The 16190-nt window shown below is 46.2% G+C and overlaps 1 protein-coding gene across 36 annotated transcripts in view; it reads left to right on the top strand.

The window, feature by feature from the left end:
- The window catches only part of Plekha5 (pleckstrin homology domain containing A5), a 185638-nt gene extending 169967 nt beyond the window's left edge, over positions 1-15671 (top strand). For 16 of the 36 annotated variants that reach the window (XM_028872222.2, XM_037204031.1, XM_037204034.1 and 13 more), the window contains 7 exons: positions 2415-2527; positions 4652-4861; positions 7148-7288; positions 7658-7782; positions 9761-9900; positions 12129-12231; positions 14826-15671. In XM_028872222.2, coding sequence (XP_028728055.1) covers positions 2415-2527; positions 4652-4861; positions 7148-7288; positions 7658-7782; positions 9761-9900; positions 12129-12223 — 824 coding nt within the window. In that variant the 3' untranslated portion in view covers positions 12224-12231; positions 14826-15671. The remainder of the gene's footprint in view (positions 1-2414; positions 2528-4651; positions 4862-7147; positions 7289-7657; positions 7783-9760; positions 9901-12128; positions 12232-14825) is intronic. The other 20 variants (XM_037204027.1, XM_037204030.1, XM_037204013.1 and 17 more) reach the window with 2 other exon arrangements.
- The last annotated feature ends 519 nt before the right edge of the window (positions 15672-16190 follow it).

Below are 16190 nucleotides of genomic sequence, written 5' to 3'. Positions count from 1 at the left end.
GTTCCAGTTTTTGCTTTTACCAGCTGCTGCTTAAGAGGGAGGCTCATCTGCATCTAGACACAACACACAAGTATCCTTTCGCTCATTCTTTCCTCTTCTCCACCCTAGTGCTGGGGCTGGAATCCAGGACATCAAGCATGCTATGCAAGACTGTTCCACTCTGCTTCATCGCCAGCCTCTGGTCTTATTTTAAGAAGTTTGATGGGCTTTTACATGAAGAAAATCAGTAATATAAAGTTACACTATAACAAAATCATTTTTATTTCATTTGTTTTAATGTTTTTCTGTGTGTGTACATGTGTGCACATGCATGCCAAGATGTGTATATTGAGGTCAGAGAACAACCTCAGAAGTTGATCCTCACATGAGAGACAAAGTCTCTTGCTATTTTTTGTTTCCCCTCATCTCCATAGAAGTGCTGAGATTACAGATGTACACTTGGCATCCATCATGTGTGCATACCCTGCCGCTCCTGTGGCAGCCAGAGGACAACGCTGTACAATCAGTTCGTTCCTTTAACTTTTGTGGGGGTTCCAGGATTGAACTCAGGTCATCAGGCTTGCATGGCAAGAACTTTTCTCCACAAACTGCCTGCCCTCCTACCCTTCCCTTTTTTTTCAGATAGAGTTTCAGTCTAGCCCAGGGGGCCTAGAACTCAAAGGGAGCTACCAAGAGAGGCGCCTCCTCTTCTTTTTCTACTGCAGTCATTTATTTTGCTTTTTTCTGCACACCCCCAGACCTTTGCAGTGTTACTGCTGAGAAATTACTGTCTGTTCGATAAGGAAACAGTAGGTTGGATAGAGTTCCGTAGAAGTTCACTATTAGCAAGCGTGAGAGGTGTCTCCATTAATCAGTTCCTTTAGTACACTGCCACTCTGCAGTGGTGAAATATGGAGGATACAGCAATAGCAACAACCCACAGAACAGAGGGCGTCCTTACAGGTGAGACTACAGAGTTTGCCAGTTAGTGAGGTGCTGGATGGATAGCTGGTCATGATACAGGAAGGGAGGCCCTGCTTCCCTACAGGCTAGGAGTGCAGCAGCCGAGGGAAGGTACTGGAGGATGGGAGGCATGGCTGATGCTCTCTGCATGGGCAGCATCTGTGGGCAGCCTGTGCATGGTCTGCATGCGGACTTTGAAACCCTGTTTTTCCCTCAGACGCAGTTAGTTTTCACGCTTCCAGTGACAGAGAGAATTTGTCACTGAGGGGCTTCATGGTCTTGAACACCCTCACTGTCCTGCTGCCTCCTTGTCCTCTTGCCCAGTGTTCCCCTTGCTGGGATTGTCTCCCCTTTTCTGGCCCCTGCAATGGGCTCAGATTCACTGTGCAACAGGGTTCATGCCAAGCTGGTCTTCATGTTGCTTTTCAAATGTGAAAATGAATTGCAGTTCACTTTATCTTGCTTTTGATTGGGTCTGGCAGTGCTGGGTTTCAGACTTCACACATGCTAGGCAGGCACTTTACTGAGCTTCTTCCCAAGTGTGATTCAGGCGCCCAAAGAGCCCAGGGGAGTCAGACTCCTCTGGAGCTGGAGTTGTGAGCCACCAGATGTGGGTGCAGGGAACTGAACTCAGGTCCTCTAGGAGAACAGTATGAGCTCTTAACCACTCATCTATCTTGATACTAAATCATTCCACTTACATTCCTAGAATAAACCCCAATTACAGAGCTGCTGGCTGAAAATATGGCTCCCATTCCCACATTAAGAGTAGTTTTAAAAAAAAAAAAAAAAAAAAAGAGTAGTTTATTCTGGACTGCATGTGTGTGAACATTCCCTGGGAACACATTCAGGTTACTTCTCTGTGTTTGGTTACCAACACCCATGTCAAGCAACACATAATCACCAGTAACTCCAATGACATGGGACCTGATACCTCTGTCCTCCATGAAACACTCTCTCTCTCTCTCTCTCTCTCTCTCTCTCTCTCTCTCTCTCTCTCTCTCTCTCTCACACACACACACACACACACACACACACACACACACACACACACACACACTTGCAAATATAATGAATTAATATTTATCTGTTTTATGAATGTTATGTGTCATGTGTGGGTGCCTCGAAGATCAGAATAGGTAGTAGAATCCCTTAGAGCTGGAGTTGCAGGTGGTTATGAGCTGCCTGACATGGATACTGAGAACCAAACTCCAGTCCTCTGTAACAACAGGTAATGCTCTTAACTACTGAGCCATCTCTCCAGCCCCAGCACTTTGCAAGTAGCAAATCTGTCTGATTGTGCACCCAGAGCCGGTGTGGTCTAGCGGCAAGCAGAGCTATGTTCATGCATTAGATTCAGTCCCAACTGACCAGAAATCCATAAACAGCAAACGCTTCCCGTGAAGAGCATCAGAAGGGCGCCACGCTGTGTCACAAACGTTCTGTGGAACTTACAATGCCTTAACTTTCAGGTCCCCACTTTGCAGTTGGAGTTCCTCTGAGAACGAAGTCACCCACGCCGGAGTCCTCCACAATAGCCTCCTATGTGACCTTGAGGAAGACTAAGAAGGTGGAGCTAAGAACGGTACAGACCCGAGGTGGAGGGCAGGCCTCTGCACTGCGCCCAGAGCTTGCTGTCTGTAGAGCTTTGTAGAAATCTTGCCTTCCTTATATTTTCTCATAGTTACAAAGTCAGCACCTCAGACGACAGCCCCAGCAGACGTCTTAGTCCACAGTTTGGCTGCACAGTGAGACCATGTCTTTAAAAAAACAAACAAACAGACATAATACAGGGCATGGTGGCCCATGCTTGTAATCCTAACTACTCAGGGGACTGCGGTGTACCTTGAGTTTGAGGCCAGCCTGGACCACATAAGACCCTGTCTCAACCCGCCCCCCCCCCCAGTAAAAGTAATTGTGAGATAAAACCAACAGCTATGTATCAGTATTAATGTAGTGGCCATGGGCCGTGGTGATAAAGTACAGTTGTTAAGACAAAGAATAATGTTTCTGTGGTTTTATTGTTAACCAAAAAAATATTTTAGGGTGTTTTCTTGACTAGTCACTTGACAGTAATGTGTGACTAAAAGTACTGCATTCTCCTAAAATGAAAGAAACTCATGTTATTTAAGTGTTCTGCCCCATCTCTCCCCTCCCCCACTTCTCCTAGTCTGAGTTTTATGTCATTTTCTGTTTCCAAGACACGGGGTAACTTTATTCAGAGAAGCCACACCATTTATTTTTGTTTGTTGGTTTGTTTTTAGAGACAGGGTTTCTCTCTGTAGCTCTGGTTGTCCTGGAGCTCACTCTGTAGACTCAAACTGGGAGATTCCTCTGTCTCTGCCTCCCCAGTGTTGGGATTAAAGGTGTGCACCACCACCACCACCACCACCACCAGGCCACCTCACTTATTTTTTTATTCATTTGTGTTTAGTGAGACAGGACTCAGCATGTAACCCAAGCCTCAAACGTAGAGCACTCCTGCCTCTGCCTCCTGAGGCATCACTACACCAGGGCACCGTGTGTGTGTGTGTGTGTGTGTGTGTGTGTGTGTGTGTGTGTGTGTGTGTGTCAGCCAGAGGTCCACACTGGGTGACTTCCTTGATCTTGCCCCACAGAGTATGTCTCCCTGTACCTTCCCTCCCCAAGCACTGGGATTAAAGGCGTGTACCACCACCACCACCACCACCACCACCTCCACCACCACCACCACCACCACCTCCACCACCACCACCACCTCCACCACCACCACCACCACCACCTCCACCACCACCACCTCCACCACCACCACCTCCACCACCCGGCTTCAGTGGGGTTTAATAAAATGGTTTCATATAGGTTTGGGGCTTGTGGATTAAGAGAAAGAGAAGCACTCAGAAAGAAAGACAGCAATGGCATGAGCTTTGGCTCTCTAACACAGTCGCCCTCTGGCTGTTTCCGCTCTCAGTAGCCACACCCTTGCAGTGGGATGAGTTGATCTTTGCAGTGCTAAGGCTGGAGGCCAGGCCTGTGCAGCTGAGCCAGAACTCTGCCACAGGCTGTGTTCCTGATCCTGCTTTTTGTTGCTGTTGTTTTTCTTTTTGTTCTCCTGTGTCCCATGTAGCTGAGTGAGGCTGTCCTCAAAATGTGATCCTCCTGCCTCAGACTCCTGAGTGCTGAATTATATGCCCAAGCCCCCCTCCCCTTCTTTGTTAAACCAAGGACGCAGTACCCGCCCTATCTGTGCCTCTTCTCTGTGTCTCTGTGTTGTAGCCCCCTTGCTCACTCTCTTCATCATGCACCACATGTCAGGACCAGTTAAGGAGGAAGTCACGTAAGGTGCAGTCTGAAGTTCCCTTACTGGCACTCAACTATCCACCTCTGATTTTTGAATGCAGACATAAGTAACTGTACCTTATAAAATTTTTACTCATGATGTCTTTCAGAAGTATTTGTTTTTGAGACAACATCTTACGTAATCCAATCTTGCTTTGAGCTCTGTGTAACTGAGGATGACCTTGATCCTCCTGCTTCTGAGTGCTCAGCTGATAAGCAAGCACCTGGTTTATTTGCAGCAAGGAATGCAATTTAGGGCCTAATACATGCTATGCAAGCACTCTACCAACTGAACAACATCTCCAGAGTGTGTGCGTGTGTGTGTGTGTGTGTACACACGAGTGTGCACTTGAACTCATGTATGTGTATTGACAGACTTATTTTTTATCTGAAGGAAAGACCAAGAAGCGCAGTGGAACAGCTCTGTCTGGCTGAAAGTACTCGACCTAGGATGACTGTGGAAGAGCAAATGGAGAGAATAAGGAGACACCAGCAGGCCTGCCTAAGGGAGAAGAAGAAGGGACTAAATGTTATCAGTGCTTCGGACCAGTCACCCTTACAAAGTCCTTCGAATGTGAGAGAGAATCCTTTCAGGGTCACACAGGTATGTTGACTTCTGATTGCATTGCTTCCCCACCCCCACCAGACAGGGTTTCCCTGTGTGACAGTTCTGGCTGTCCTGGAACTCACTTTGTAGACCTTGCTGACTTTGAACTCACAGAAATCCACCTGCTTCTGCCTCCTGAGGACTGGGATTAAAGGCGTGCACCACCACCACCACCACCACCGCCACCTGGCTTTCTTTTGGCTATTTTTTTTTTAAGAATATTTTTTTTCAACTTTATTTTATGTGCATTAGTGTGAAGGTGTCAGATCTCCTGGAATTGGAATTATAGACAGTTGTGAGCTGCCATGTGGGTGCTGAGAATTAAACCCAGGTCCTCTGGAAGAGTAGCCAGTGTTCTTAACCGCTGGGCCATCTCTCCAGCCCCTGGCTGTTCTTACATATCAGTCTTTTCTATTTGTTAAGAATGCTGCAAAGGAAGGAGCCAGCCTAGCAGTAATGGAAGCACCGCTGGCCATTTCCCTGTGGTTCTGGGCTAATTCAGTAGTCATCACAAAACTACATTCCCAGCCCTCAAGGAAAGTTTTTATTTGGAGACAAAAACCTCATAAATTGTTTGGGATCTCCTTGAACTCATTCTGTAGCCCAAGCAGGCCTTGAACCTAGGATTCTTTTGCCCTGGTCTCACATGTAGCCAAGATTACAAACTTGTATCACAAGACCAGGCTAAGGTTGTATGTAGAACCAATCTGTAGACAGATTTTTCTTTGGGTCACCAGCTCACAAAAAATGACACAGAGACTTATTGTTAATTATGAAAGCTTGACCTATAGCTTAGGTTTGTCCCACTAGCTCTTATAACTTAAATTAATTCATTTATATTAATCTACATTTTGCCTCCTGGCTTTTTTCCTCTCTTCCATCTTACACCTTCTGTTTCATATCCATGTCTTCTGGCATCTCTCCCACGCCTAGATTCATCTTTCTCTCTCTCTCTCTCTCTCTCTCTCTCTCTCTCTCTCTCTCTCTCTCTCTCTCTGTCTCTCTGTCTCTTTCTTTCTTTCTCTCTCTCTCTCTCTGCCCTGAAGTCTTCCTGCTAGCCATTGGCCATTTAGCTTTTTATTAACCAATCAGAAGGCAAAGGCAGGTCTTCACAGTGTATGAGAAGATTATTACATACACTGATCTTTATCTCTGTATTTTGTGCCATGTGTGTTTGTGTAAGTGTGCATACCACACTACACACACATGGAGAAGACAACCTGTAGGAGTTGGTTCTCTCCCTCCAGCTAAGCTCCAGGGATTTAGCTCAGGTTGTCAGGCTTGGCAACAAGTACCCTTACCCACTGAGCCATCTCTGGCTAGTTCCTCTTTCATCCCTGCTATTCGCAGCAGGACTGAGATGTTTAACTGTGGCTGTCTTGGAACCTTATGTAACCTGGGCTGAACTCAAAGTTTTGGCAATCCTCCTCCCTCTACTTCCAGGCATTAGGATTACAAGCGTAAACCAGCGCGGCAGCCTCTTTTCAGCTTTACCTTGTTTTTAGTCAGGGATGGGAGTGATAACACAGGTCTCTCACCAAATAACTGGAAATGACCTTGAGCTCCTAATCTCCTGCCTCTATTTGGAACTGTTGTGCCAGCATCCTCATAAAAACAAGAAAACAGGAGTACAGTAGAGACAGCTCAGAGGTTAAGAGTACTTGCTGTTCTTCCAGAAAACCCAGGTTCAGTACCCACATCAAGCAGTTCATAACCACCTGTAACTCTAGCTCCAGGGGATCTGACACTCTCTTCTGGTTCCACGAGTACCCACATACAAATAAATAAATAAAAATAGAGTAAAACCACCGGGCGGTGGTGGCGCACACCTTTAATAGCACTTGGGAGGCAGAGCCAGGCAGATCTCTATGAGTTTGAGGCCAGCCTGGTCTACAGAGCGAGTCCCTGGACAGGCTCCAAAGCTACACAGAGAAACCCTGTCTTGAAAAAAACAAACAAAAATAAATAAAAATAAAAATGAAAAAAATAGAGTAAAAACAACAACAACAATGATTTAAGGCTAGGCAGTAGTAGCAGAGACCTCTAATCACAGCATTCAGGAAGTGTAGACAGAGAATTACAATTTCCCCACCAGCCTGGGCTACATAGCAAGACCCATCTATAATCGTACCAACTCATAAAGCCGAGACAAAAGACTCACTACAAATTCATGGCCAGCCTGAGCTACATAGTGAGTTATGGGCCAACCTGGGACAAGACCTTATTCAAAACAATAACAAAATGTGAGTGCATGAATAAAAATGCTATCTGTCTTTTGAGCAGACTCTGCGGAGGGATGATAACATTAAGGAGCTAGACAATGTCCACAGAGAAAATTATGTAAAGCCAGACCATGAAACTCCAGCAGCAGAAACCGTTCTATTAGAAGAAGCTGAACCTCAGAATGTGGATCTCGGCAGAAAGGTAGAAGTGGCAGATATGGGAGGGTGGTGGGGTACTCGGAAGATTAGATCCGAGGAACTACGGTGTGCTTTTCAGAGAGCTCTAAATCTAAATGAAATGATAGATTTTCTTTAATTTGCTTGATATATTCACTACATAGAAATATCACCCAATGGCTACATCAGCAATGTGTATCATCTCTGTGTATAAATGACTTTTAGTAGTAAATGATATTAATATCTTTAATATACTTAAATCTAGATGTATTCACACATATTTGGGAAAGTGTATAATTTGGGGGCATAATTTTTAAACAGTGTGATCATTTTAGCTTTACTAATATTAAATATGGCAAGAATGCTCTAAAAAGCATTTTTCCTTATTTTGTAGCTTAAAAGAACTGAAAGTATTTTTTATGAAATGCTTTTCACACCTGAGCCAAATGGGATGAATTCTGAGGAAGTGATGGATGGAGAAAAACATAAAGGTCAGGCACTGGAAGATGTTCCATGCAGGTAAGAGCTAAAGAAGAAAGGAACCCACTGTTCAGAAAGCTGGGAGGCTGTTTCTTAGGATATGTTTTGTTTATGTATGTATGTATGTATGTATGTATGTATGTATATATGTATATAAATACCATGTGTGTGTCGTACCCACTGAGGCCATCACTGGATTTAACAGATGACTGTGAGCTGCCATATCATGGGAACCCATGTTCTCTGCAAGAGCAGCCTATGCTCTATAAACTGCTAAGCCACCTCTCCAGCTCAGCTGTGGAACTCTTTAAAAATAGTGAGCTAAGCTAGGTGTGGCAGTGCTTGGGAGGAAGAGACAGTCGGATCTCTGAATTTGAGGCCATACTGGTCACAGGGCGAGTTCCAGGACAGCCAGAGCTACACAGAGAAACCCTATCTTGAAAAAACAACAATAACAACAAAAAAAGGCTAGCTTCTGGATCAGAAGTGGACTTCATGGGTCTAGAGAAATGAGTTAATTGCTTGCTCTACAAACATGAGTTCAGATCCCTGGTATGCACATAAAAATTAATACAGCAGTGCACACCTGTACACTACAGAGGCTGTGCAGAGACAGGTGGATCACAGAAGCTCTTGCACCAGCCAAGAGCCCCAGGTGCAGTGAAGAAACCCTGGCTCAGAAAATGTAAGTGGGAGAGTAATAAAGGAAGAGACCCAATACCTCTGACCTCCACATACCTAAGCATGTGAACATTCATACACCCACACACACAGACATTAAGATCCTATCTGGAAATACAGTGAATAGACCTTTTGGAATCCTAATCAAACAATCCTAACCTAGCATTATAAGAGAGTCAGGAAAGTTCTGGAGTACTGGTTCAATAAATAATGGTGTTAAAGTATTAAAAACACATGCTAGGGACGGGCGGTGGTGGCGCACGCCTTTAGTCCCAGCACTCGGGAGGCAGAGGCAGGCGGATCTCTGTGAGTTCGAGGCCAGCCTGGTCTCTAAAGCGAGTTCCAGGAAAGGCTCAAAGCCGAGAAACCCTGTCTCGAAAAACCAAAAAAAAAAAAAAAAAAAAAAAAACACATGCTAGGGGCTGGAGAGATGGCTCAACAGTTAAGAGCATGGGCTGCTCCTATGGAGGACTCTGGTTGGATTCCAAAAAGGTGCATGGTGGCTCACAGCTGTTTGTAACTCCACTTCCAAAGAATCTGATGCCCTCTTCTGGCCTCTGAGGGTACTGTGCATACAAATGGTGTGCAGACATACACGTAGACCATACATAAAATGAAAATTGAGGGCTGGAGAGATGGCTCAGGGGTTAGAAGCACTGGCTATTCTTCCAGAGGTCCTGAGTTCAAATCCCAGCAACCACATGGTGGCTCACAACCATCTGTAATGAGATCAGGTGCCCTCTTCTGGCCTGCAGGGATACATGCAGGCAGAACACTGTATATGTAATAAATAAATCTTTTTTAAAAAAGAAAATTGAGCAGATGTTGGTTTAGGGAGTCAGGGTTCCTGTGCAGTTTAACTGAAACACAGGCGGTAGGTACAGTGGGGAGCTGCTGAGCTGACTGGCAGCTTCCTAGATGATTGATCTGATCTTTCTCTGTTTGTATTTCATAAGAAAGAAATAAAATTATTTACAAGAAAACATTAAGTTACTAAAAATAGATGGTGGCATCATTTCTGTATGAGTGGGTCTCAGTAGCACAGGCTAGCCTAGCACTCTATGAAATCAGGATGACCTTGGACTTGCGATCCCCTGCTTCCACCTTCCATGTGCTGGACTGCAGGTATGCACCACACACCCAGCTCCTGTGTAGTGTAAGTTCCCACTACAAAGTTAAGTTTGGTGTCGCACACCCGTGGTCTCCACATTGGGAAGCTGAGTCAAGAGGACCAAGTTCAAGAACAGTCTGGGCCATGTAGCCAGACCCCATATCAGAAGAACAAAAGGAACGGATGGTGTCCTGCGGTGTTAACATGCCAGTCTCTTCTCCTCAGCCCCCAAGAAGAGGTGGAGGCGACAAACCATCGGACAGAAAGCCATCCTGAAGAAGCGCAGCAGAGTCTTCATGAAGAGGAGGAAACTTGCGCTTCTTCTGAGTCACCTCCTGAGGTTCCCAGAGAGGATCAGACCCCAGGTACATGCACACCTCCTGCTTCCCTCAGTGGGTGCTTCTACACGGGGAGTCCACAAGGAAGAGGCAGCTGTCCCTGCTCCTCTGCCACCCAGGCTCAGAGGGCTGGTTCTCACAGAAGAACTGGTTCTCACATGCATGGTGACTCACCTGCAGTTCCTGTACTCTGGAGGTTGAGGAAGTTCAAGGCCAACCTGCACTGTGCCATGACCTTGTCTCAAAACTCATCAGGCTGGAGAGATGGCTCGGTGCTAAAGACATACTTTGATACCACATGCGATGCCTTGAGCACCTGAGATCAGATGCACCCACTTCTACACAGACATACAGATTTGTTTGTTTGTTTGTTGTTTTTGAGACAGGGTTTCTCTATGTAATAGCCCAGGTTATCCAGGAACTCACTTTGTAGATGAGGCTAGCCTCAACTTAAAGATATCCACCTGCCTCTGCCTCCCTAGTGCTGGGATTAAAGAAGTGCCACCATGCCCAACTACATAATTTAAAACAAAGTCTTTTTTTGTTTGTTTGTGTTTGTTTGTTTTTCCGAGACAGGGTTTCTCTGTGTAGCTTTGCGCCTTTCCTGGAACTCACTCTGTAGCCCAGGCTGGCCTCAAATTCACAGAGATCCACCTGCCTCTGCCTCCTGAGTGCTGGAATTAAAGGCGTGTACCACCACCACCGCCAGGCTAAAACAAAGTCTTCAAGCAATGCCTTCCTACATGGCAATTTTTCCTGCTTGCAGGCCTGGACTCTTGGAACCCACAACCTGATACTTTGTTACCTGATACTGAAGTTACAGGACGATGTGCTTGCTCCGGCCTGGTTGATGGCATGGTGCACACTGGAATTCCAGTGGCATAGTATCCCACTGTCCGTAGCGCATTAGAGAGTGGACGGTTGGGTGCTATTCTCTGTCTTTCTTGTGTATTTTGTGTGAATGTAGGGCTGGAAGCCTGGCCTTCACACACAAGTTCTTCACCCCTAGGCTTCAGCCTCAGGGTTCTCGTGTTTTTGAACCTTTTTTCTTCTTTCTGGTGGAGTTTTGGAGGATTGGAGTGGGGTTAGGTATGCTTTTAAACTGTTTGCTGCTGTGCTGCTTCGGTGGGCGGGAAGAGTGCGAGAGTTTCCTTGTGTAGCCCTGGCTGTCCTGGAGCTCACTCTGTAGAGCAGGCTGGCCTCAAACTCAGAGATCCGCCTGCCTCTCCTTGCTGAGTGCTGGGACTAAAGGTGTGCACACTGTACCTGGCCGCTGAGATATTTGCATCTTTTTTTTTTTTTTTTTTTTTTTGGTTTTTTCGAGACAGGGTTTCTCTGTGTAGTTTTGCGCCTTTCCTGGGACTCACTTGGTAGCCCAGGCTGGCCTCGAACTCACAGAGATCCGCCTGCCTCTGCCTCACGAGTGCTGGGACTAAAGGCGTGCGCCACCACCGCCCGGATAGATGTTTGCTTCTTACACTCTGCAAGCAAGACACACTGCAGTCCTCTAAACTCACACCCTCAGGACAGCCTGACACCAAAGAGGAACAGCAGTGAGCTCAGGTCCCGAGGGCCATCCTGAGCAGTGTCCGTGTGAGCCGTGTTCCCAGGGGGCCTTCAGTACTGAGCAGGCAGTGAGCACAGGGCTTCTCAGCTGTGGTCAGCAGAGCCCTTTGCCGCTGTGCAGCCTGGACCAGAGTGCTGTGGTGGTGAACCCGCAACATTAACAGCTCTTTGGGACTTAGCTGGTGGAACAGACAGCTGGCAGCTGGCCTTAATGCCAGGAAGGAAAGCATGGCTTTTTAATCCCAGCACTCTGGAAGAGATGGGACAGGGACCCGCAGATCCCGAGTTCTAGGCCAGCTTGGTCTACAGAGCAAGTTCCAGGAGAGCCAAGTCTACACAGAGAAACCCCGCCTCCAAAAACAAGAGAAAGCAAATGTCTCACCCCTCCCCAGCCCTGTGGCATTGTGGAGATCACAGCACCAGGAGCCATTCTCATGGTGTCTTAAAAAACGTCATCTTCTGGCCTCTGGACTGGAGAGACGGCTCAGAGTAAAGGCACTTGCCACCAAGCCTGGCAACCCGAGTTGGATCTCTAAGCTGTCTTCTGACCCCGCAAGCATGCACACACAAACACACACACACACACTAAATATCAATTAGCTTTGTTCAAAACAACGTATGTGTATGTTTATATATACCTATATGCTTGTGTGTATATACTTATCTTCTGTTTTCTTGGTGTATTTTAGTGAAAAGTCTGTCCGCGTCTCCTGAGTCCTCCGCATCACCAGATCCGCCTACTCCGCCAAAGCTCACAGAAGGATCACATTTCATGTGTGTGTAGTCTCCGAAGTATGTCTTCTTTGGTTCCTTGTGTCAGGAGTGTTGTACTTGGATTGTCTCCATTTCTTGGAACAGCAGTACAAGTGAATTAACTCCGGGCTGTGCACTGCCAGCGCACCAGGCCTGTATTTGAAGCCCAGACGGTAGCTTAGATTTCTGACCTTGGCCTTGGAGAGATGGGGTCTGTGACAGTGTTTTCCTCAGTTCCCGGCCTGGGCCAGACCTCCTGCCGTCCTGCCCGAGCTCAGGGCTGAGGAGGCGTTTGTGGTCATTTCATACTCCCAGGGCATCGTTGGGCACTTAGTTTGGCACCTCTGCCTGGTGAGTAAGCTTGGTGTGACTTGGTTTTTCAGAGGCCGAAGTGATGCTGCACGGTTAGGATGCAGTTTGTGGTAGAGCACTGAAATCCCAGGGCGCTGCTGCAGGCCAGGAAGCAGAGGAGAAGGCGCTCTCCTGTGGGGCCCCGAGACTGGTGTTAGAATTGAGGATAACTTTCTGAGTCGCTGCTTCCTTTGTTTGTTTGTTCTACTGTGCGATGTATGTGTGTGACAGGCATGAGTGTGCCACAGCACGTGTGTGAAGGCCAGAGACAGCTCTGTGGATCTGTCGGCTCTGGGATCTGCCCTCGAGTTGTTAAGTATGGGGTCTGCATTGCTAAGCTCTCTCACTGACCCGGGCCTGCTTATCAACAACGTAGACAGTGCTTCCTCTACTGCCATTCTGTGCTGATGAGTAAATAGTTTCCTATTCCTGAAAAACTAAAGCAGAATGAGAATTCGTATGGCTTTTCCATGTTTTCTCAGCATCTACCACCTGTTACAGTGCGGGGAGCTTTTCAGTCACCATAAATTCCCAAGAGTCGGAAGTGGTAACACACACACACAGAGAGAAAATCTTCTAATTTAACCTGCCCATTCTCGCAGCAGGGCCCGGGGTCTGGAATCCGTCTTCACCCTCACTTTTGTCCTATCTCGTCTCTTTGTCCAGAATCGTTGTGATGTCAACTTTGATTTGAGGCTGTCTGTGTAGAGCCCAGATGCTTCTGTGGGTTTTAGTTCAGCCTCTGCACGGGGTTGAGACGCTTACTAGAGTTAGGAGTGACCTGTTATGACAGGTCTATCTGTGTCTTGCCTTTTCCGTTCCCTAAACTTCTTGATAGTTTATAGCTGACAGTGGTGACAGACTAACACTAGACAAGGGAAACAGACACGCCATGCGGCCGAATGGATGGCCTAGACTTACGTTAGTGAAGAGACCGACATTGAGAACCATTCACAGGGCCAGGTGTGGGGACATGCACCTTTAACCCACCAGCACCTGAGCGCCAGACATGGCTAGATCTCTGAGTTTAAAGCCAGCCTGGTGTTTACATAGTGAGCTCAGGGACCAAGGCTGCATAGGGAAACCCTGTCTCACAACAAAACACTATCTACAGGAGCTAAACATGTAGCTCAGTTGGTAGAGCACATACCTAACATACATGAAGAGTCTGGGTTCAGTTCCCAGAACCAGGCATGATGGTTGTCTTAGTCAGTGTTCTATTGCTGTGAAGAGTCACCATGACCATGACAACTCTTATAAAGGAAAACATTTACTGGAGGTGGCAGCTTACAGTTCAGAGGTGCAGTCCATTATCATCAGAGAGGAGAACACAGCAGCATGCAGGCAGACATGGTGCTGGAGAAGGAGCTGCTACATATTGAACCACAGGCAACAGCAAGTGAACTGAACTAGCTTAGATTGAGCATAGGAGACCTCAAAGCTCACCACCACAGCCACACACTTCCTTCAACAAGGCCACACCTCCTAATAGTGCCACTCCCTTTGGGGCCCATTTTCCTTCAAACCACCATGATGGTACACACCAGTAATCCCAGCACTTGGGAGGCAGAGGCAGGAGAATCAAAAAATCAAGGTCATCCTTGGTTAAAAAGTGAGTTCCAGGCCAGCCTGAGCTTCATGAGGCTCTACATCAAAACAAAAAGCCATTCACAAGTATTTTTTGGCTTACTAAACAGGCTATAACTTCTGGCACAATAACCATTCCTCTAACAAAGGATGGCCAGAGCTTAAGATTCTCCAGTTTGGTAACTTGTTATTGGATTTTGTCTTTGAACTTTTATTCCAAGTGGCATTGGTCATTAGATCCAGGCACAGACATCAGCAGATCTTTTCTCATCTCCTGTTAAGTGGCCACCCTACACAGCTAACCTGTGGCACACACTGTCACTACTTACATTTTGCCACTGTGTCTGTCATGTTCTCCTGTACTCGTAGTTTTGGTGGGATGTAGGAATCCCCAAAAATGCAGCTGCTGTGGGGTGGTTCAGTAAATTAGTTCGTGAAGTCAGGCAAAGCTATGCCTGCTTTATTGACCTGTTCAGCAACAAATCTGAGACATTTTCCTGATTGCTATTTAATTGTGTCACACTTCTGCATTCTCAGTTGGAGTGGAGAGAAAGAAAGTGCCCTCTGAGTGCTCTGTGTTAGGGTTTTCCAGGCCATGCTTGTCACTTCTGCTGTGCCGTCTTAGTTACTTTGGGACACGGCCGTTCATTAGCTTTGCAGATGTCAAAAGTAATTTCCCCTCTCTTGGTTTTCAGCTGCACTGACGTCTCTTGAGAGCACACAGAGCTGAAGCTGTGGACCCTCAGCCATGTAAGAAGATGTTGTACAGTATACCTTAAATCTATGAAATTCATAGTTCTGATGCTTCTGACCACAGAGCATCGTTTTATCACCTTTGGAAAATGTTTATTCCAAAATAGCTTTAATGGCCCATATGTGCACTCCGTAGTCTCAAGGTCACCATCCTCCACCGGCTTGCTGCTATGAGTTCAGAACACACCGGTCAAGGTGCTTTCTCCTGCGCTCCATCCAGAGCTTGCTTAGTTGCAGTTCCCAGATTTGGATGCTTACGTCTAGGTGAATTTATGTTCCTTTGGCTTTTCGGCAAAGCTGTACTTTCCTGTGAAGCTTGTTTTCTTCCTTCTTTCCTCCCATTTTGGCTACTGCAGTACTTTGTTTGACACTTGATTTGTAAAAATTTTATATAATATATTTAAAATGTGCCATTTTATTACTGCTAAGTGAAGTATGTCCTGTTTTCTGCTATAATGCTTCCTCGGTCAGATTGCAACGTCAGCAGTTACTGCCATACTCTGTCAGCTTCAACACAAATGCTATTTCGTAGCTTTTCTTTAAAAAGCAAAACAATTACAAGTGTAGGTATTCTGAAGTACTGGATGTTTACGTCATTGGAATAGATGTGTACAGCAATAAGCAGGCTTTTAGATCCAGTACTCAGTCTGTGTACAGATGTAATTATGTTCATTGTGTAGATGTCACACAGTGAGCACATGTAATAAAGGCTGCTTACTAGAGATTAATGCAAATGTTCATATCTCATTTCTTTTTTATCATGTTAAATAAATGTTGATGTTCTTAAATCACTTGTGTTAGAATCTTTTTTCTCTCTTTCCCCCTAGCCCCCAGGGTTTCACTATGTAGCTCTGGCTTTGAAAGACAGCCTGCCTCTGCTTCCCAAGTGTTGGCATTAGAGGTGTACGCCACCACTTCTGGCTAGAGTCTTTTTTTTTTTCCTTGTCATTTAAAATGGAGAATCTGAGACCTGGAATGTAGCCCAGAGGTAGAGCACTTTCCCAGCATGTATGAGTCCCTATGATGATTAATTCCCAACACCAGAAAAAGAAAAGAGGGGGAAAAAATCAGAGACCCAAGTGAAAAGTGGTGTGTTAATCCTGCCTCCCTGGGCAGCGCCATTAAAAGGCCTTATGTGTCCAGCCCTCCCATGACAGAGTAAAGGAACCTGAGGCCAGGGAAGAAAATGGTGCTGACCACGGTCATCCACTTCATGACACAGTGTAGACCACCATATCATTGTTCTGACTTCCCATAAATCCATCAGCTCATCACCAATGGGCGGAGTTAGTTTTGTGAAGTTTCCT

The sequence above is a fragment of the Peromyscus leucopus genome, chromosome 3 (genome assembly GCF_004664715.2).
Source record: "Peromyscus leucopus breed LL Stock chromosome 3, UCI_PerLeu_2.1, whole genome shotgun sequence".
Classification (NCBI taxonomy): Eukaryota; Metazoa; Chordata; class Mammalia; order Rodentia; family Cricetidae; genus Peromyscus; species Peromyscus leucopus.
The sequence above is the reverse complement of the archived record's forward strand: the minus strand, read 5'-3'. Positions and strand labels throughout refer to the sequence as shown.